Genomic DNA, 21,887 nt, shown 5'->3' with positions numbered 1-21,887 from the left:
TGATATTTGGGCAGAGACTTCAAAGATGAGCAAGTGAAAGCAGCATGTGCAGGGGCATGAAAACCCTGACCCAGCAATAAAACCACAAATGGTCAGGAATAGATAGATGGATGGTTAGTAAGGTTGGTAGGGGCCTGATTACACAGGACTCTGTACTGACAACTTCAATTTTTGCAACTATGCAAAGGGGAGGGTTTTGAAACAGGAAGATATTATGTCCAAACTAGCAATTTTGAATGATCACAAAATAGAAGATAACTAGCAACGGATGAGAATGAAAACTAGAAGACCAGAGGCTATTCTAGTTAGGCCAAGGAAATGATGATAAAGGTCTTAATTAGGACAGCAGCAATGAGAATGGGAAAGAGGGGACAAATAAACATATATACATATATGTTTATATATGTATCAACATATATTGTGTGTGTGTGTGTGTGTGTGCGTGTATATATGTCTCATATATATATAACCTCCTCCGCTTCCTGGGTTGAAGTGATTCTCTTGCTTCAGCCTCCCAGGTGGTTGGGATTACAGGTGTGCATCACCACGCCCAGCAAATTTTTGTATTTTTAGCAGAGACGGGGTTTTGCCATGTTGGCCAGGGTGGTCTTGAACTCCTGACCTCAGGGGACCCAGCCGCCTCGGCTTCCCAAAGTGCTGGGACTACAGGTGTGAGCCACTGCACCCAGCCAAATAAATAAATATTAATAAACAATTACACAAGGCTTGGAGAAGAATTAGAAATGGCTTGGGGAGTGGTGAGAGAGGAGGAGGGAAGAAAAGTGGATATTTTAGGATGCACTGGAGTTCTTCAAAAAACTGAAATATTGGGGGGATGTGGGGGATGGTTAATGGATATAAAAATATAGTTAGAACAAATAAAATCTACTATTTGATAGCAAAACAGGGTTACTAGAGTCAACAATAATTTATTGTACATTTTAAAATAAGAGCATAATTAGATTATAACACAAAGGAAAAATACATCCTTGAGGTGATGGATACCCCATTTACCCTGATGTGATTATTATGCACTGTATGCCTGTATCAAAATATCTCATGTACCCCATAAATATATATACCTACTATGTGCCTACAAAAATAAAAAATTAAATAAATTAGATAAATACAGAATTATCATATCACATGACCCAGTAATTTCACTTCTGGGTAGATATCCACAAGAACTGAAGAAGGACTCAGATTATTTGTACACTCGTGTTCACAGCGGCATTATTCACAATAGCCAAAGAAATGGAACCAATTCAAATATCCATTGATGGATAAATGGGTAAACAAAATGCGCTGTTTACCCATTATGCATTGGAAAATGTGATTCAGCATTCCAATTTAAAAGGAAGGAAATTCTGACACGTTACAACATAGATGAACCTTGAGGACATTATGCTAAGTGAAATAAGCAGACACAAAAGAACAAATATTGTATGATTTCATTTCTATGAAGTACTTAGAGAAGTCAAATTCCTAGAGACAGAAAGTAGAATGGTGGTTTCCAGGGGCTGTGAGGAGGAAAAGGAAAGCTGTTTAATGAGCATGGAGTTTAAGGAAGGAAGGAGGAAAAAGGTTCTGGAGATGGATGGTGGTAATGGCTGCATGCAATGTCACTAAATTTTACACTCAATGTAAATAAAAAACTCTATGTTGGGATTACAGTCATGAGCCACCGAGGCAGGTGGATCACCTGAGGTCAGGAGTTCAAGACCAGCCTGGCCAACATGGCAAAACTTCATCTCTATTAAAAATACAAAAATTAGCCGGCTGTGGTGGCAGGTGCCTGTAATCCCAGCTACTCAGGAGGCTGAGGCAGGAGAATTGCTTGAACTCAGGAGGTGGAGGTTGCAGTGAGCTGAAATCATGCCATTGCACTCCAGCCTGGGCACCAAGAGAGAAACTCCATCTCAGAAAAAAACCAACTCTATATTATGTATATTTTAATGCAATTTAAAATAAGAATGCATTGGCATAAATGACAGTATTTTTCTTGTATCTCCCATTCACTGAGATGGGAGATAGAAGAAAAAACAGTTTCAGAGTTAAGGGAAAATAGGTTCAGTTAAAGTAGACACGTATAGAAGTCAGGAAGATACGCCTTTTGGAATTCAATAGAGATGTGGGCTAGAAAAAAAAATCTGGGAATCCCACAGAAGTAGCAAACAAAAAGAAATACTTGCATGTGATTTTAAAGGAAAATACACAAAACAGCAAGAACAATAAGGACAAATTCTAGTAAAGACTAATATTTAAAAGGTAGGTAGCCAAAGAATCACATGCCATAACATGTTAAGCTTAAAGCAGCTGTAAAGCCTATTTCCTAAAAGGCTTTATTTTTTAAAAATTGTTTCACACCTACGTCCTCTTCTCCTCCCTCTCTCGGCAATAGCAGCGGTGGTTCAGATCTCTTTCTTACTGTTCTCTTTTCTGTTTCACTCATCAGGTCAGCAGTAGGGAATTTAAATTGTTTTCCAGTCTGCATTATACAATGTGGTAAGAAATACTTATTGAACCCAATCCCCTTAATTTTTCAGATGAAGACACCTAAGGAAAAGATGTGACCTAAGTTACACAGGTCATAAGCAAAACTGCTAGAAGCTTGACCACTATCTATCCTGTTGATGCCCTTAAAAGTAAGGCCCCGGAAATCAAAACATACTTGACAACAATACAAAATACTCACTTAATTTCAATGAGCATATATGTAATACAAAGAGCAAATGCTCCAGCAAGATCAATCAAAACAAATGGATTCATTCGAGGAAGGAAGATACTGCTAAGTCCTGGAATAATTCCACACAAGCTAAGAAAAAACAAACAAAGAGTATCCATTAGCAGAATTCACATAAAACTGGTGACAACCTTGTAAAAGATAACTTGTATTTTGGTACCACATAGTGTACTTCTTAAAGAAAGCAAAGAGGATTTGTGAACAAAGCCCTTTCATTTATAAAATTCTCTTTTGTATCGTCAATTGAAAAGTAAAGGGAGAATAACAATCTGATCTGTGTGATTCATGTAGTAACCTCAGCAATGAATAATTTAAGTTCCCATGATAGATGCATTTCTTGTGTATTCCTTTAAATTATGCATATCATGAAACTCTATAACATCTTACCTTCGACTAAGATCTGCAACATGCTCTTGAAGCCAGCTCGTACTAGCAGCTTTAAGAAGAAAATACTTAAATTATCTATATAGAAGAAAAAAAAACCACTACCCGAAATATTTGAGTTCTTTAATTTTAAAAAATAAATTTGGCAGTGACTGAATAATATTACAAAAGAACATGCTACTCCTCAAATCTACAAATGTTTCCTCTTTTATGCCCTTATGCCACCTAAGTCAAAAGCAGTTTCAACTATTACACAATATACAGTTGACCTGAAGGAATTTATGTCATTGTTACTATTAAAGTTTTAAAGGTTCTTTATACTTTTTCTTTTGAGATGGAGTTTCACTCTTTTTGCCCAGGCTGGAGTGCAGTGGTGCCATCTCGGCTCCCCGCAACCTCTGTCTCCCGCGTTCAAGCAATTCTCCGGCCTCAGCCTCCCGTGTGGCTGGGATTACAGGCGCGTGCCACCACACCTGGCTAATTTTGTATTTTTAGTAGAGACGGGGTTTCACCATGTTGGTCAGGCTGGTCTTCAACTCCTGACCTCAGGTGATCCACCTGCCTCGGCCTCCCAAAGCGCTGGGATTAAAGGTGTGAGCCACCGCGCCCGGCAGTTCTTTATACTTTTAAGCAGAGCTTCCTAACTAGTGCGCTGAGAATGGGCCATAGATATAGGCTGAGTATCCCAAATCTGAAAACCAAAAATCCACAACTTTGAGCACCAACATGATACTCAAAGGAAATGCTCACAGGAGCGTTTTGAATTTTAAATTTTCAGGTTTAGGATGCTCAACCCATACATATAACGCAAACACATATAAGACAACCGAAAATGTGAAACACTTCTGGCCCCAAGCATTTCAGATAAGGGATATTCAAACTACATACAAATTAATTCCCTCAACTCTCAAAAAAGCCAGGTGAGGACCTGGGTACCTACAAAGACACTTGCCAGTTACTAGTCTTGGACAAGCAGCCTGTGTCTAGACTCAAGAATTCTCTTCCATTTATCCCAGAGTGCTACAGAAATATCCATTTTTAAAATGTGTACCATGATGTAAAAAAGATTGGCAAGACTTACGCAAAAGAAAAATAGTTGAGCAGTTAAGATGTCAGAATATCTGGCTTTAAATCATAGCTCTGCCTGTAACTAGATGTGTAGCATTGGGAAAGTAATTTAATCTCTCAGTGCCTTAGTGTAAAATGGGCATGATAAAAGTATTTACTTCATATGACTAGAATTAAATGGGTTATTCTATGTAAAGTATTTAGCAGTGCTTGGCATGTAGAAAGTACTTAATATTATTTTCCACTCAAATTTCAAGTAATTTCACAAATCTTTTTTTTTTGTTTTGTTTTGAGATGGAGTTTCACTTTTATCACCCAGGCAGGAGTGCAATGACGTGATCTCGGCTCACTGCAACCTCCGCCTACTGGGTTCAAGGGATTCTCCTGCCTCAGCCTCCCGAGTAGCTGGGATCACAGGCGCCTGCCACCATGCCTGGCTAATTTTTATAATTTTTTAGTAGAGACAGGGTTTTGCCATGTTGGCCAGGCCGGTCTCGAACTGCTGACCTTGTGATCCACCTGCCTTGGTCTCCCAAACTGCTGGGATTACAGGCGTGGGCCACTACACCCAGCCTTCATTTTTTTTTTTAAAGCCAGTCTTGCTATGTTTCCCAGGCTGGAATCAAACTCCTGAACTCAAGCAATACAACCACCTCAGCCTCCTGAGTAGCTGGGACTAGAGGCACATGCTACCAAGCCCAGCTAATGTCACAAATCTTGATGTTTCTGGTAACCTTCATTTCCAGCTAATGAAAATATAAAGTAGGCTGGGAGCAGTGGCTCACGCCTGTCGTCCCAGCACTTTGGGAGGCTGATGTGAGAGGACTGCTTGAGCCCAGGAGTTTGAGACCAGCCTGGGTAACACAGGGACACTTTGTCTGTGTAAAAAAAAATAAATAAAAATAAATAAATAAATAAATAAAATAAAATATAATAAAAATATAAACTAGATAACTTTTCTGGAAATAAATTTGGCAATATACAACAAAGCCTTTGAAAAATACTGTATTTTTAATCCAGTAAATAATTCCTTCTCAGGGAATTTATCCTACAGAAAGAATAAAAAATGCAGACAAAGTTCATCTAAAGAGGCTGATTATAGAGTTATTTATAAAAGTTAGAAATGTATAAAATATTTTAAAATATTCATAACAATATTATGCAAGCATTAAAAAATCATTTACATTCAAAGAGTATTTAATGAGAAGCAATACTGAAGACATAATGCCAACAAAAAAGCCAGACATGGCCGGACGCAGTGCTTCACACCTGTAATCCCGGCACTTTGGGAGGCCAAGGTGGACAGATCACCTGAGGTCAGGAGTTCGAGACCAGCCTGGCCAACATGGGGAAACCCCGTCTCTGCTAAAAATACAAAAATCAGCCAGGCATGGTGGCACATTCCTGTAACCCCTTGAACCAAGGAGGCAGAGGTTACAGTGAGCCAAGATTGTGCCACTGCACTCCAGCCTGGGCAACAGAGTGAGACTCCGTTTCAAAAAAAAAAAAAAGGCCAGGCATAAAATTGTAATATATACAATTCTAAGTAAGCACATAAAATTATATGTACATGTGCATACAAAAAACTGGAAGGAATAACATAGAAATGTTAACATATTATCTGTGGGTCATAAGATTATCAGTAGTCTTATTTCCTTCTTGTATCTTCCTGATCTTTACAGGGAAATAGTGTTTCTAAATCTTTGCACCATCTTAAAAATTTCTAGAGTAAGTGTTATAGTATTTTATAAATTATGAATTTTTTTCAAGAAATTCTGGTGATCTTAAGTATCATTATTTAATTTTCTAATTCATGCAGTAATTCTTTAACTCATACAAACACAATTTATCTTCATAACATTCATGAAGTTGTTTAAACTTCAATGGGCCTTTCAGAAAACTTTCTTCTCTTGACTGTCCTAGAGTGAGATCTAAAAAGATCCACACCTATCTGTGCTTCTCTGTACTTCAAAGTGTGGGTCTGTGCACACATCCCATTTCTGTTTTCACCTCACTTCTCCATCTCTTAGTGGCTAACTCTTTTGTGGGTTAGTGGGATTCCAAAACACTGAAATTATTGAAAAAAGAAAATAATTTAGACTACAAAAGTGAAAAATCAGTCTGAAGTTGTAAACACTTCAAAATAAAAGAATATTTCAAAAGAAAGTTTGGCTACTTGCAAATATATATGCCCATCCACCACTGCCAAAGAGAAGTTCCTGGGAACTTACTTTATTAACAGAATACAGTTATTTTCAATTAGCATATCAACTATTCTAAGTATACTGATATTTCTAAAATGCTTACAATAGACTTTTCTTAGATAGATTACACATTTAAAAATCTCACATTATTTGGTAAGTGTAATTTTTCATCACCACATGATTTAATTTACAGGTCACTCCTGCCTGTTTTAAAATAATTTGTTATTTTAAAGCTTGAACTAATGAGATTTTGTTTTATAATTTTCCACTTAAAAAAGACTTGAGAACATTTGGGCTAGTTCTCTCTTCTCTTCAGAATATACTTCCTCATTGATTTGAGTGAATGAAACAAACAAAAGACTTGTTTTTATGAGAGATTAGCTGGATTTTTAAATTAATAGTAAATAAAAAACATACCTTCTGAGACATAAGCAAAAGGTTTATTCCGAATAGAAAGCATCGTGAACAGGTTGAAAGAAAGAGCCACAAAAGTACCAACTAATAATCTTCCCCTAAAAAGAACAACGATAACATTTACTTTTAATTTGTTCTTGGTATTATCAGTATGTAATTTCAATATGTAGAGGGACTAAGAGGTAGGAAGGTAAAGTGGTCTGCTTTAATGATTTGGTGTTTCCAGATACAGAATCTGAACTTAGTTTCTAGCCCCATCACCCATGTCCCATCTACTGTTGCTCCATCTTACAAAGGATAAGAAAGGACTTTTAGCATTAACAGTATCTTCCTACAGGTAAACGCTGTTATAAATATGTATAAATATTAATGGTATTTGTTTTACGATATACTGGACAAGTCAGACTTCATGGAATTAAACTGATCAGAATAGATAAGGTCCACATAGTTAGCAGCTATGCGGTTGAGAAATACAATTGTTTTTTCATATATATGATACATACAATTCTCTTTTCATATATATATGAAAATCACATAGTTGCAATATACATGAAACATATATACATTTCTTTTTTTTGGAGACAGGGTCTCACTCTGTTGTCCAGGTTGGTCTTGAACTCCTGGACTCAAGCGATCCTCCTGCCTTAGCCTCCCAAAGTGCTGGGATTACAGGTGTGAGCCCCTGAGCCTGGTCCAATTCTCTTTTCTATAGGTGCTATGAAGATTTTGAAGGTCAAATTTGAAATTACAGAAGACTAGGGGGAGCTGGCTTAGTGTTTCCTAGGTCTGGAAATAATGAGAAGCCTGAAGCCAAGATAGAAAGGCCTTCCTGTGTAGTATAAACATATTTAGAACTTGGGAACTGTTAAGCGTAAAGAAATGGAGTCTTGATATTAGGGAATTTTGTTTGTGAAATACCAGCAAAAACGTTATGTTGCCACAGTCTGAACTCTGACATTGGCCAACTGTTTAATAATACATCAATTAATAATTAAGAACCAATAGTAAATTATATATCGAAAATAAAATCTCACGTGTGTATCTCAGGCTGTTCCAAAAAGCGTTCTGCACTAAAAGAAATAAAAATGTATTAAATAAGTCCTATATAGTTAAAAAGCTTTATTAAATATATCACTAACCTGCCTTAAAGTTCACAAAATCTTTTAACATTATAACTATTAACTATTAGCAGTGATGAGGCCAGGAGACCCACAAATTATCCTTTTTAGTTGTTTTCTTTTTTCACAAATTATCCTTAATATGTAATGTCAATCTTTCTCTGCCAAGCCTATTTCAATGGGTTTGTAATAAGCATCAAACATGCCTGACTGAATCTCTGTTGCATTCACAACTACTTCTGATTCAATTTAGTAGCATTAAGGAACGAAGTAAAAAAAATGAAACAGAAGAAAAAGTCTAAAACATAAAGAAAGTGTACTATCAAAACTCCAGCCCTGCTCATCTAAATTTTCATACCCTTGAAAGCAAATGTGTCTGATGGGTTTCTTTCATGTTCCCAAAGGTGTTATAGGTGGGATTTAGAATAACATCATACACAAGTGTACCTTTCTTTCAATATAAAGAGAGCTCCCAACTGTGCCAAGACTGTGGAGGCAAATACAGCCAGGACTTCTAATCTTTCAAATCTGAAACCAAAACATTAATTAGATCATCACAATTCTTTGAATTCACAAACCAGTCTCTCTAGAACACATTTACATTCATTTATTTGCTTACTTAATACACATATGTGCTGTCTACTATGAGCCAAACAGATTAGAGCAGATTAGGGTTTCCAGAATAATAATAAACAATGAAAATCACAGATTCCAAAGAGTATCTATTTGTACAATTCCCAGGACTCAGAAGAGAGAGCCCATGTCAGAGGCTTTCTCTTCCCAGAAAAACTTAAAAATGATTTAAAAAAAAAAAAAAAGACAATTACCAGGACCCACTTATAGTCCTTATTTTTCTAGAAATAATCACAATCATAATAACACTTAATTGACCCACTGTGCGTTAGACACCAGAGTGCTTAACATATTACCTCATCTAAACTTCCCAACCCCTTATTAGAATTAGTTTATCCACTTTTTTCTTTTTTTTTCAAGAGATGGGGGTCTCGCTATGTTGCCCAGGCTGGACCCTGAACTCCCAGGCTCAAGTAATCCTCCCAGCTGCTCAGCCTCCCGAATAGCTGGGACTACAGGCATGTGCCACCACACTTGGCTCATTTTTTTTTTTTTCCAAACAGATAAGAAATTTAGGACACGAAGAAGAAAAGTAACTGTTTACAGTCATATAGCTAGCAAGTAGAAGGTTTTCAAACTCAAACACTCTGACTCTAGAATTCATATTTTAACCAGTTATTATACTGCCTCTCATTTCTATACATAATTACAGTGAATTATGAGTATATTTTATAATCCCTAGACTATAAGCCAGAGGCCAGGAACTGTTGTTTTAGTTTTTCCTGCAACACATAGTCTAATGGTATTCAACATTTATGGTAAGTATAAATGCTTAAAAGTTTTCAAGAAAATAATCATGGAGGCACAGAAAAGATAAAAAAAAATTAAGACTGTACATCATATTGTTATTTGTAAAGGAAAAATGCTGGAATCAACAATAGAACATTATATATTGTTAAACAAAAAAAGTATTTATTGACATGGAAAAAGGTGAGTGAAAAAAGTAGGTTATAATAGAATACAAATTAAGTGTTTTTTCCAGCTACTGAAAAAATAAAAAAGAACACGAAAAAACAGTATGCAAATGCATCAATGTTATTTGTGGAAGTTGAGAAGCTGATATTAAAACGCATATGGAACTGCAAAATGTGAAGGAAAGCAAAGATAATCTTGAAGAAGAACGAAGCTGGAAGATTTATACTACCAGATATCAATAGGTATTTCAAAGCTGTAATAATTAACATGCAGTACTAATCCAAGTCCAAATACACAAAATCGTACAGAAAAGAGAATCTAGAGACAGATCTACACATATACAGTCATCTGATCGGTAAAAAAGGTGGCACATAAAAGTAGTAAAGAAGAGCCAGGCGCAGTGGCTCACACATGCAATCCCAGCACTTTGTGAGGCCGAGGGGGGCACATCACTTGAGGCCAGGAGTTCAAGACCAGCCTGGCTAACATGGCGAAACCCCGTCTCTACTAAAAATACAAAAAATTAGCTGGGCGTGGTGGTGCGTGCCTGTAATCCCAGCTGCCTGGGAGGCTGAGGCACGAGAATTGCTTGAACCTGGGAGATGGAGGTTAGAGTGAGCCGAATTGCGCCACTGCAGTCCAGAATATGCCTTTACTCCTGCTTCACACCATACCAAAAATATCTATTCCAACTGGATTGTAGGATTAAATATGAAAAATCAAACAGTAAGGCTTCTAGGGGATAACAGAACAAAGTGTCTTCTGACTTGGGGGTATGCCAAGATTTCTTAACAAGTGCACAAAAGGACCAACCCAAAAAAATAAATTTAATTTAAAACTTTTTTTTTTTTTTTTTTTGTGACAGAGTCTCACTCTGTCGCCCAGGCTGGAGTGCCATGATGCGATATCAGCTCACTGCAACCTCCGCTTCCTGGGCTCAAGTGATTCTCCTGCCTCAGCCTCCCGGGTAGCTGGGATTACAGGCAACCACCACCATGTGTGGCTAATTTTAGTATTTTTAGTAGAGATGGGGTTTCACCATGTTGGTCAGGCTGGTTTCGAACTCCTGACCTCAAATGATCTGCCCACCTCACCCTCCCAAAGTGCTAGGATTACATGCGTGAGCCACCGTGCCCGGCCTAAAATTTAAAACTTTTATTCATCAGAAGATACCATTAAGAGAAAGAAGGGCAACTAAGAGAAGGAGAAGATACTTATATATAAAGAACTGTTACAGATTAATACAGAAAAACGGAAAATGGTTAAAAGATTTTAACAAGCATTTTAAAAAAGAGGTCATCTGAATGGTTAATCAACGTATGCAAAGGTGCTCAATTAGTCATAAGGAAAATAACTTAAAACCACAATGAAATACCACTGCATATCATAGAATGGCCTTTATAAAAAAAGACAGTAACAGCTGGGCATGGTGGCTCCACACCTGTAATTCCAGCTACTCGGGGTATGGGAGGATCGCTTGAAGCCAGTTCAAGACCAGCCTGGGCAATATGGTGAGACCTCGACTCCAGAAATATTTTAAAAATTAGCCAGGCATGGCTGGGATGTGCCTGTAGTCCTAGCAACTCAGGAGGCTGAGGCAGGAGAGCCACTTGAGCCCAGGTGTTGAAGGCTGCAATGAGCTATGATCATGCCACTGTACTCCAACATGGGTGACAGAGTGAGACCCTGTCTCAAAAAAAAAAAAAAGGCCAGGTGCGGTGGCTCATGCCTGTAATCCCAGCACTTTGGGAGGCCAAGGTGGGTGGATTACTTGAGGTCAGGAGTTCAAGACCAGCCTGGCCAACATGATGGAACCCCATTTCTACTAAAAATAAAAAAATAAAAAAATAAAAAAAATTAGTCAGGCATGGTGGTGTATGCCTGTAGTCCCAGCTACTCAGGAGGCTGAGGCACAAGAATCGCTTAAATTCGGGAGGTGGAGGTTGCAGTGAGCCAAGGTCGCACCACTGCACTCTACCCTGGGTGACCAAGCGAGACGCTGCCTCAAAAAAAAGAAAAAAAAAAAAAAAGACAATATCAACTGTTGGCAAGGACATGAAGCAATTGCAACTCTCAAACACTACCAGTGGGAGTATAAATTGGTAAAACTGCTCTGGAAAACGGTTTGGTATCATCTTATCTTTTAATAATGAACATGCAAATCCAAACTAATTCCACTCAAAGATACATACCCAACATAAATGGGTACACATGTGCACTAAAAGATATATACAAGAATGTTCAGAAGTAGTTTCATTTATAATAGCTAAAAAGTGAAAGTCATCTAAATGTCCTTAACAATTAAGCAATTTGTGATATATTCATATAATGGAATATGAGAGCAATGAACAAGATAGTACATACTACATTCCATCTACAGGATATTCAGAAACAGGCAAAACTAATATGCAATGTTAGAGGTCAGATTACCAGTTACTTCTGGTGGGGTCTGAATGCACATGAAGGGAGGTTTTGGGGGACTTGTAATGTTTTATATCATGGTCCAGATAGTAACTATACAAATTATTCATTTCTTAAAATTCATCAAATTGCACAAAGATATTACAGAAAACAAGACACGGTCCCTACTTCTATGAAATTTATTTATTTTTTTTTTATGTTTTGAGGCGGAGGATGGAGTACAGTGGCACGATCTTAGCTCACTGCAGTCTCCACCTCCCGGTCTCAAGTGATTCTCCTGCCTCAATCTCAAGAGTAGGTGGGACGACAGGCTCACACCACCACACCTGGCTAATTTTTGTATTTTTAGTAGAGATGAGGTTTCACCATGTTGGTTAGGCTGGTCTCAAACTCCTGACCTCAGGTGATCCTCCCACCTCGGCCTCCCAAAGTGCTGGGATTACAGGCATAAACCACCACACCCAGCTCTGAAATTTACATTTTAAAGGGTAGGAACAGAAAAACAAATACCTTGTTTGGTAAGTTCTGTACAGAGAATTATAGTAGTCTGATGTGACAAGAGATTAACCAGATGACTATTTTTGATTGGGCTAGTCACTTAATGGAAATTAGCATTTAGTGATATTAAGATATGAATAACACGATGAAGCCAGCCTTGCAAAGATCAGGTGAAGAGCATATCAGGCAGATGTTATACAAAGGCCCTAAAATGGGAATGAGTTAGTAGCGTTCAAACAACAGAAAGAAAGTCAGTGTCCTATAGAGGGCATGAGAAGATTAAGTTGAAGAAAAGTAGGCAGGGTCCTCATCATATACGGGCTTTGTAAATTAGAAAAAGGAGTTAGGATTTTATTCTAAGTATTATGGGAAACAACTGGATGGTTTTAAGGGGAGAGGGATAATATGATACAGGTTTAAAAAGAAAAACACTGGCTGCAAATGAAAGTAGCTTGGTCTGGGATGACAGTAGTGGAGATAGAAATGGGATTGGAGGTAATTCTGGATGTGTTTGTAGGTTACCTTGACATAATTAATCTGCTAATAGATTAAATGTGGGTGATGAGAGACAGTAATCAACAGAAATTCCCAGAACTTTTTGTTTGAGCAACTGAGTGCTGATGGTATTTACTGAGATGGGGAAAACTACAAAGGAATAGGTTTTTGGGGAAGAAACCAAGAATTTTTTCCTAAGTTTAAGATACCAATTAGACATCCATGTGAAGCTGTCAAGAAGGTAGTCTGAAATTCTAGATGGTTCTCAGGCCTAGAGAACTGGATTTTGAAGTCTCCAGATATATGTGATACTTCAGCTATGTGACTGATTGCAACTATATTTGAGTGTTTAACTTTATTGCTTAACTGCTCCTTTCTTTTCTGTTCACTCTAAGCAAGTGAGCCAAAATGGGAGCCGTCATGTCCTTACATGACCTTGTCTTCTATCCACAGTAACTGATCTATAAAGACTGATGCCTGTTCCAAGCTGGCCCAAGCAACAGTTCTTTCTCATGATTTTCTGAACTAGGCAGCATTTATTTTCCAGAAATACTCTAGCTAGCTCTTTATTGCCTACCATAAATATTATTTTAACAGTAGTAATTTATTATTTCCTCTCTCAGATGAAGGTGAGAAGGTGTGAATTAAGGTCTTGCTAGGAGTATCATTCCAGATTGGTGGAGAAAAGTGGTCTGACTGAACAGGACATGCAGAGAAAAGCAGGCCTGGGAGGCAAAAAAATGACAATGTCCTCAGTGGTCTAGTGCCTGCACCAGTTACTGTCTTCCCACAGTAGTTTGGTTACATAAATTGTAAAAGTCCTCCCATTTTTTCCCCCAAACTCATTTTTCTTTGTCTTTTTCTTTTTTTTTTTTGGATATAGGGTCTGGCTTTGTCTCCCAGGCAGGAGGGCAGTGGCACCATCTCAGCTCACTGCGACCTCTGCCTCCCAGGTTCAAGCCATTTTCCGCAATTCAGTCTCCTAAGTAGCTGGGAATGTAGGCACACCTCACCACACCCAGCATATTTTTGTATTTCTTTGTAGAGACAGGGTCTCGCTCTTTGCTCAGGATGGTCTCAAACTCCTAAGCTCAAGTGATCGACCACCTGCGCCTCCCATAATGCTGGGATTACAGGTTGGCCAACATGGCAACACTCCATCTCTACTAAAAATATAAAAATTAGCTGGGTGTGGTGGTGCACACCTGTAATCCCAGATACCCTGGAGGTTGAGGCATGAGAATTGCTTGAATCTGGTAGGTGGAGGTTGCAATGAGCCAAGATCACACCACTGCACTTCAGCCTAGGCAACACAGCAAAACAGTCAAAAAAAAAGGCCGGGTGTGGTGGATCACACCTGTAATCCCAGCACTTTGGGAGGCAGAGGTAGGTGGATCATTTGAGGTCAGGAGTTCAAGACCAGCCTGGCCAACATGGTGAAACCCCATCTCCACTAAAAATACAAAAAAAAAAACTTAGCCAGGTGTGGTGGCACATGCCTGTAATCCCAGGTACTCGGGAGGCTGAGGAAGAAGAATCGCTGGAACCCGGAAGGCAGAGCCTGCAGTGAGCCCAGATCACGCCACTGCACTCCAGCCTGGGTGACAGAGTGAGAATCCGTCTCAAAAAATAAATTAAATTAAAAATAATAAATATTTTTTAAAAATTCATTTTGATTTATGATTTATGATTTATGAAAATCCTTATTTTGCATTAAAATTTTATGTTTACTTCTTCTCATTGTTTAAGCAAATAAAATCTAATTTTGTTCAGAAGAATATAGTCCCAATGAATGGTATGGTGGAAAAGAAGACTAAGTTTGGTCCAAAAGTTTCTTTACTAAAGTAAAATTCCTTGGTCGATATGCCTCTTCACGTAAAAAAAAAAAAAATAAAGTAAAATTCTTTTAAGTTGTTTCCTAGAATCTAAAAGGAACTCATGTTTAAATACATTTTTAAACCTTTAATATAAAAGATTATTTCCTTTCAACTTTCAGTGAATTCTTTTTTTTTTTTTTTTTTTTTTTTGAGACAGGGTCTTACTCTTGCCACCTGTAATGCAGTGATGCAATTATAGCTCACTGCAGCCTCAAACTCCTGGGCTTAAGCAATCCTCCCACCTCAGCCTCCCAAGCAGCTGGGACCACAGGTGTACACCACCATGTCCAGCTAATTAAAAAAAATTTTTTGTAGCGACAGGTCTCACTATGCTGCCCAGGCTGGCTTCTAACTCAAGCAATCCTCCTGCCTCAACCTACCAATGTGCTAGGATTACAGGCGTGAGCCACCACACCTGGCCTCAGTAATTTTTAAAATTATGGAAACAAATCTCAAATTACTTGTTGATCCATTGCCATCACAAATCCAGTTTCAGATGAAAATCCATCTTTACCACTGCCTGTTATTAAACTATATCACATTTATTTAACATCTAGAAGACACACTAACATGAAAATCCTTTGTACTTGCTCTAGCTAAAATAAATTCCCAAAATATTAAAGAACTTGATGTGAACTTTTTAAAATATTTGCTTTATAAAATATAAAAAACCTAATGTGAACATTTTATTTTAATATGATTTATACCTTAAATATTTATGTTTCTTGGAAGATGCTTTTCTATCTATTTTCTTTTGTTTGAGATGGAGTCTTGCTCTGTTGCCCAGGCTGGAGTGCAATGGCACGATCTCGGCTCACTGCAACCTCTGCCTCCTGGGTTCAAGCGATTCTCCTGTCTCAGCCTCTCAAGTAGCTGGAATTACAGGTGCACGCCACCACGCCTGGCTAATTTTTGTATTTTTAGTAGAGATAGGGGTCTGCCATGTTGGCCAGGCTGGTCTCGAACTCCTGACCTCAAGTGATCTGCCTGCCTCAGCCTCCCAAAGTGCCGGGATTACAGGCGTGAGCCACTGTGCCCAGCCTATCTATTTTCACTATCTGATCATCATTTCACTAAGTACGCAGCATTTATTTTCCAGAAATATTCTAGCTAGCTCTTTATTGTGTACTATAAATAATATTTTAGTAGTCATAAGTTAGCAGAAAATAAAATAATTTGAACTTACCCAAATGAATAGACAGGGCTAGGTTTCCTCATTGTTACCCAGTAACTTATTAAACATGTCATTAAACTAAGTAAAAAGAAAAATAAATTTAGTATTAGAATGAGAAGAGAACATGTGAAGATAAATTAAGTTTTCAGAATTCCTAAGTGGTTGAAAGTTATCTGTGTTTGCACAGACTAAATTAATAATAAATTATTCCAATAATTAAGATAATTAATTCTAGTAGTTCACCATCTAATCGCAGTGAGCATCTGAACATGTGGTATACATCTTTAACATGTGAAGGAACAGAATAAAGTTATAATACATCAAGTCAGTTAAGCAGAACCTAAACTCATACTTCCACTACACAATGTTATCTACCCTAAATGGTTTCTGTAACTGAAAATGCTAAAAAATGACACATATGATCAATTTTAACTTTGATACGCTTCATTTCATCTTTGTTAAAAGTTAAACTAAATATTAATAATACCTTGACAACATTTTGAGTGAGATAAAATTATGTTCATTTTCCAAGTGTAGTAGAGAGATTCACTCTAAAACAAGTTACTACAATATGAAATTGAGGTAACGACAATCTGCGTTAGACCCAATTAAATATGTTAGTTACCTGATTAATAAAAGGAATCCTTTTTTTTTTTTTTTTTTTTTGAGACAGAGTCTTGCTCTGTTGCCCAGGCTGGAGTGCAGTAGTGCCATCTCGGCTCACTGAAACCTCTTCCTTCCGGGTTCAAGTGATTGTCCTGCCTCAGCCTCCCAAGTAGCTGTGATTACAGGCGTGCACCACCATGCCCGGCTAATTTTTATACATTTTTTTTTTAGTAGAGATGAGGTTTTGCCATGTTGGCCAGGCTGGTCTTGAACTCCTGGCCTCAAGTGACCCACCCGCCTTGGCCACCCAAAGTGCTGGGATTACAGGCGTAAGCCACCACGCCTGGCCGAAAAGCCATCCTTATAATATACTCCTATCTCATGGATCTTGAAGACATCAAAGTATTTTGTAATCCTTAAATGGAAATATGAAAGGCTCCATGAAGCAGGGAGCCAAGAGTCTGTCTCCCTAGCTCACAATTCCTCAATTCTCAGTTATTAACTATCCTTCATTTTTTTCTCCATCTATATTACAGCAGGAACTGATACATGTTCTTTTTTTAGATGGAGTCTCACTCTATCACCCAGGCTGGAGTGCAATGGTGCGATCTCGGCTCACTGCAACCTCGGCTCACTGCAACCTCCGTCTCCCAGGTTCAAGTGATTCTCCTGCCTGAGTAGCTGGGATTACAGGCATGTATCACCATGCCTGGCTAATTTTTGTATTTTTAATAGAGATGGAGTTTCACCATGTTGGCCAGGCTGGTCAGGAACTCCTGACCTCGTGATCCACCCACCTCGGCCTCCCAAAGTGCTGGGATTACACGGGTGAGGCACCGCGCCTGGCCGGGAACTGGTATGTTCTTAACATGACCCTACTCCCTGGCCACAGCTGACTCATCCACAGATAGGCACCTGACGCATGCAACCTAAGCTGGGTCAAAATGCTGCTCTGGATTTGGAAGTAGGATTTGGAACTGGAACCAAGGCATTCCAGGCTTAATTTGGCTGCTTTCTTGAATGATGGAAATGCAAATTTGAAAATTTGGAATAGTATTTGTATTTCTATCCCTGGATTTGGGAGCAGGGAACGTTGACCTACAGGAAGAAAATAGCTCAACGATGTCCATATACAGGGAACAGAGATGAGAGATAAAGAGAAGTTTGATTCTTACAGTGGGGCCCAGCTAAACCTCTGCCCTCAGATTCCATTAACACCCCTGAATCTGCAGAATTAAGTATCCTACACCTTTGCTCCCCAATATAGCTCCAGTGGAAGTCTGATGGCTGCAATCAAAAGAGCCCTGGCTAACGCCTTGAGAGTACTTCACACTCATCATGACAGGGTTCATATAGTGTGCTAACCTCACTTCCAACTCATGTAAGCAGCAAGAATATGGTATTTACATTGAAGTTAAGCAAATAATCTAGGTTGGTTTTGAATGGATGATTTTTGAAATTGCATCGGATAAAGGCAGCCAAATGAGTTTCTGCAGTCAGAAATATACAATTAGGCTGGGCGTGGTGGCTCATGCCTGTAATCCTAGCACTTTGGGAGGTCAGGGCAGGTGAATCATTTGAGAGCCCAGGAGTACAAGACCAGCCTAGGCAACATGTCGGGACCCCGTCACCACAAAAATATACAAAAATTAGCCAGATGTGGTGGTGAACACCTGTAGTCCCAGCTACCCCAGAGGCTGAGGTAGGAGGATCGCCTAAGCCCAGGAGATTGCAGCTGCAGTGAGCCATGACTATGTCCCTGTACTCAGCCTGGGTGACAGAGTAATACCTTGTCTCAAAAAAAAAAAAAAAAAAAAAGAAAAGGAAAGAAAAACGAAATATACAATTGAAGCTTCAATCATTAATTTATTGTTTACGTTTTTTTTGAGACGGAGTCTCACTCTGTCACCCAGGTTGGAGTGCAGTGGCACAATCCTGGCTCACTGCAACCTCTACCTCCCGGGCTCAAGCAATTCTCCCACCTCAGCTTTCCAAGTAGCTGGGATTACAAGAGTGCGCCACCATGCCCACCTCATTTTTTGGTATTTTAGTAGAGATGGGTTTTTACCATGTTGCCCAGGGTGGTTTCGAACTCCTGGGCTCAGGGAATCTGCCAGCCTCGGCCTCCCAAAGTGCTGGGATTACAGGCGTGAGCCACCTTGCCCAGTCAAAGCTTCAATTATTAATTGTAAAATTTTTCTTTGTAAATAATACTCTATAGACAAGATTTGTTAATAATAAGAAATCTGAAAAATTCAGTGTCTAAATATTAACTTTTGAAAATTTTACCCTTAAAAATGGATAAAAACCTCTGAAACTTTTTCTATAGTTCATCAATTTTAAGAAGTACATGTTTTTTCACATCTTAATAATCCTCAAATCAGGGTTAGTCTTACAACTTACAGTACATCACAGTTGAATTAGCAGCATTTTTCTTGGGGACACATAAAATAAGTATTTGTCGCCGGGCGCGGTGGCTCACGCTTGTAATCCCAGCACTTTGGGAGGCCGAGGCGGGCGGATCACAAGGTCAGGAGATCGAGACCACAGTGAAACCCCGTCTCTACTAAAAATACAAAAAATTAGCCGGGCGTGGTGGCGGGCGCCTGTAGTCCCAGCTACTCGGAGAGGCTGAGGCAGGAGAATGGCGTGAACCCGGGAGGCGGAGCTTGCAGTGAGCCGAGACTGTGCCACTGCACTCCAGCCTGGGCGACAGAGCGAGACTCCGTCTCAAAAAATAAATAAATAAATAAATAAAAATAAAATAAAATAAAATAAGTATTTGTCTTAAAACTGTTGGCATCTAATATTTGATGAAATATGGTACACTGATCGAATTTACTTCCCATTACTACATAAATCTAAAAAATCAGTACCCATTTATTAACAAATCATTCAATATGTTTGATTTTATGTATATGCGTAAATCATTTTAATTTCCATAGTTTAATAACACCACTTTGGTATTAATGTTCTCCAATAAAATGTATTTCTACACCTCTTTGTAAAACAGTGGCATTTATTAACACTTAAAATTCTAAAATCAGATAACCACTTTCTTCTGTGTTTGGATATTAGTGAAGTTCTAAATGAATCTAAATCACACCTTTCATGTGAAATGTTATGTATTGATAGCTAACTCATATGGCAGATTATGAGCCTCTAAAGAAAGAAACTTCTTCAAATTAAATGAAAAGATTTTCCTTATGAACCTTAAGACATTAGGGAAACATTACTTAGTTTTAAAATTTTACTATTTTTATTACCATTAGTTTATTGTTATCAAATATGGTTGGTAACATTAGTAACTATTCCCCAAAGTAACTTTTTAAAGTATATGCATGGGCTGAGCACGGTGGTTCACACCTGTAATCCCATCACTTTGGGAGGCTGAGGTGGGAGGACCACCTGAGGTCAGGAGTTCAAGACCAACCTGGCCAACATGGTGAAACCCCATCTCTACTAAAAATACAAAAATTAGCCGGGCATGGTGGTGGGCGCCTGTAATCCCAGCTACTTGGGAGGCTAAGACAGGAGAATCACTTGAGACCGGGAGGTGAAGGCTGCATGCAGTGAGCCAAGATCGTGCCACTGCACTCCAGCCTGGGTGGCAGGATGAGACCCTATCTCAAAAATAAATAAATAAAATCCTGGGTTTTTTTTTGTTTGTTTTTTGAGACAGGGTATCAGTCTGTCACCAAGACCCAAGACTGGAGTACAGTGGTGCAATCATAGCTCACTGCAGCCTTGACCTTTTGGGCTCAAGTGATACTGCCTACTCTTCAGTGAGTAGCTGGGATTACAGGTGTGTACCACCACACTCGGCTAATTTTTAAAAATTTTTGTAGAGAAGAGGTTTCACTGTATTGCCCAGGCTGATCTTGAACTCCTGAGCTCAAGTGGTCCTTTCACCTTGGCTTCTCAAAGTGCTCGGATTACAGGCATGAGCCACTGTGCCTGGTCTATAGGGTATCTGTCACTGAGGCTGGAGTACAGTGCTAAGATCATAGCTCTCTGCAGCCTCAAACTCCTAGGCTCAAATGTCCTCCTGCCTCAGCCTCCCAAAGCACTGGGATTACAGGCATGAGACACCACTCTTGGCGGTAACATATTTAAACTGCTTTATTTTTAAATTGGCATTTTATTTACATAATTAAAATTCAAAATTTACAAAAGAGATATATAGTGGGAAGATTTTAAACGTGTCTCCCTGCCAGTCTTCCTCTTCAAAGACACCTATTATTATCAGTTTGTTTATCTTTCCTATGCATATTTATGCAAATACAAGCAAATGAGTGTAGTGTGTGGATGTGTATACGTGTGTATTCTTATTCTTTCCCCCTTTTTAATACAAATTGCAGCATACTATATACACTGTTGTGTATCTTGCTTTTTCCCCTTATTAGGACCTCTAAACCATAAAATGCTTTGACTTTATTGTTTAAAGCTACATAATATTTAATTACACAGATAAGTGGGTTCCCTATATCCAGCAGGATCGGTTTCATCTGTTGCTAGAAATGCAAATGCTTAGGTCCTACCCTAGGCCTCCTGAATCAGTAACTCTGGAAATGAAGCAATATGTATTTTAACAAGACCTTCCAAGTAGTTCTGATGTGTGGTCAAGTTTGAGAATTCTATGATATATACGTACCAAAATATGGGGTATACATGCCCCATTATTTCATCATTCACATACTGATTGTTTCCAATCTTTTGTATGAATAACCTCATACGCAACTCATTTTTAACCACAGGAATATATCTATAGCATAAATTACTAGAAAAGGAACTGCTATGTTTAAGGTTATGGGCATTTATAAATTTAATTGATATTTCCAAATTGCCCTCGAGATGCTGCACCAATTTATATTCCCACCAACAATGTATAAAAGTGCCTGTTTCCAGCCAGGACAGGTAGTTCACACTTGTAATCCCAACACTTTCAGAGGGAAAGGCAGGAGGATCACTTGAGCTCAGAAATTTGAGACTTGCCTGGGCAACATAGGAAGACCTCATTTCTACAAAATATCAAAAAATTAGGCAGGTGTCGTGGCACAAGCCTGTGGTACCACCCACTCAGGAGGCTGAGCTGGATCATTTGAGCTCAGGCGGTAAAGGCTGAGGCTGCAGTGAGCTGAGGTCAACCCACTGCACTCCAGCCTGAGAAAAAAGAATGCCTGTTTAGCCAAAACAATCTTGAAAAAGAACAAAGCTGGAATATTCACACTTTCCAATTTCAAAACTTACTGCAGAGCTGCAGTAATCAAGACTGATGGTACTGGCATAAAGGACAGACATACAGATCAATGGGACAGACCTGAGAATCCAAAAATA

General features: G+C 38.7%; 1 protein-coding gene across 8 annotated transcripts in view; it reads right to left on the bottom strand.

Annotated features, from left to right (window-relative positions):
* The window catches only part of SLC30A6 (solute carrier family 30 member 6), a 98,324-nt gene that overhangs the window by 62,361 nt on the left and 14,076 nt on the right, over window positions 1–21,887 (bottom strand). For 7 of the 8 annotated variants that reach the window (XR_009209202.1, XR_009209203.1, XM_058426107.1 and 4 more), the window contains 6 exons: window positions 15,957–16,022; window positions 8,379–8,459; window positions 7,848–7,883; window positions 6,817–6,911; window positions 3,131–3,179; window positions 2,696–2,815 (listed from right to left, as the gene is read on the bottom strand). Coding sequence is in view for 6 of the 8 variants with exons in the window: in XM_058426107.1 (XP_058282090.1) it covers window positions 2,696–2,815; window positions 3,131–3,179; window positions 6,817–6,911; window positions 7,848–7,883; window positions 8,379–8,459; window positions 15,957–16,022 (447 nt within the window). In the remaining 2 variants the exon portion in view is untranslated. Of the gene's footprint in view, window positions 1–2,695; window positions 2,816–3,130; window positions 3,180–6,816; window positions 6,912–7,847; window positions 7,884–8,378; window positions 8,460–15,956; window positions 16,023–21,887 lie in introns of those variants that run through there. The other variant, XM_058426108.1, reaches the window with a different exon arrangement.

Source organism: Hylobates moloch, unplaced genomic scaffold (genome assembly GCF_009828535.3).
Source record: "Hylobates moloch isolate HMO894 unplaced genomic scaffold, HMol_V3 SCAFFOLD_13, whole genome shotgun sequence".
In the NCBI taxonomy this organism is placed as follows: Eukaryota; Metazoa; Chordata; class Mammalia; order Primates; family Hylobatidae; genus Hylobates; species Hylobates moloch.
Note: the sequence above shows the minus strand (reverse complement) of the source record. Positions and strands in the feature narration are given on the sequence as shown.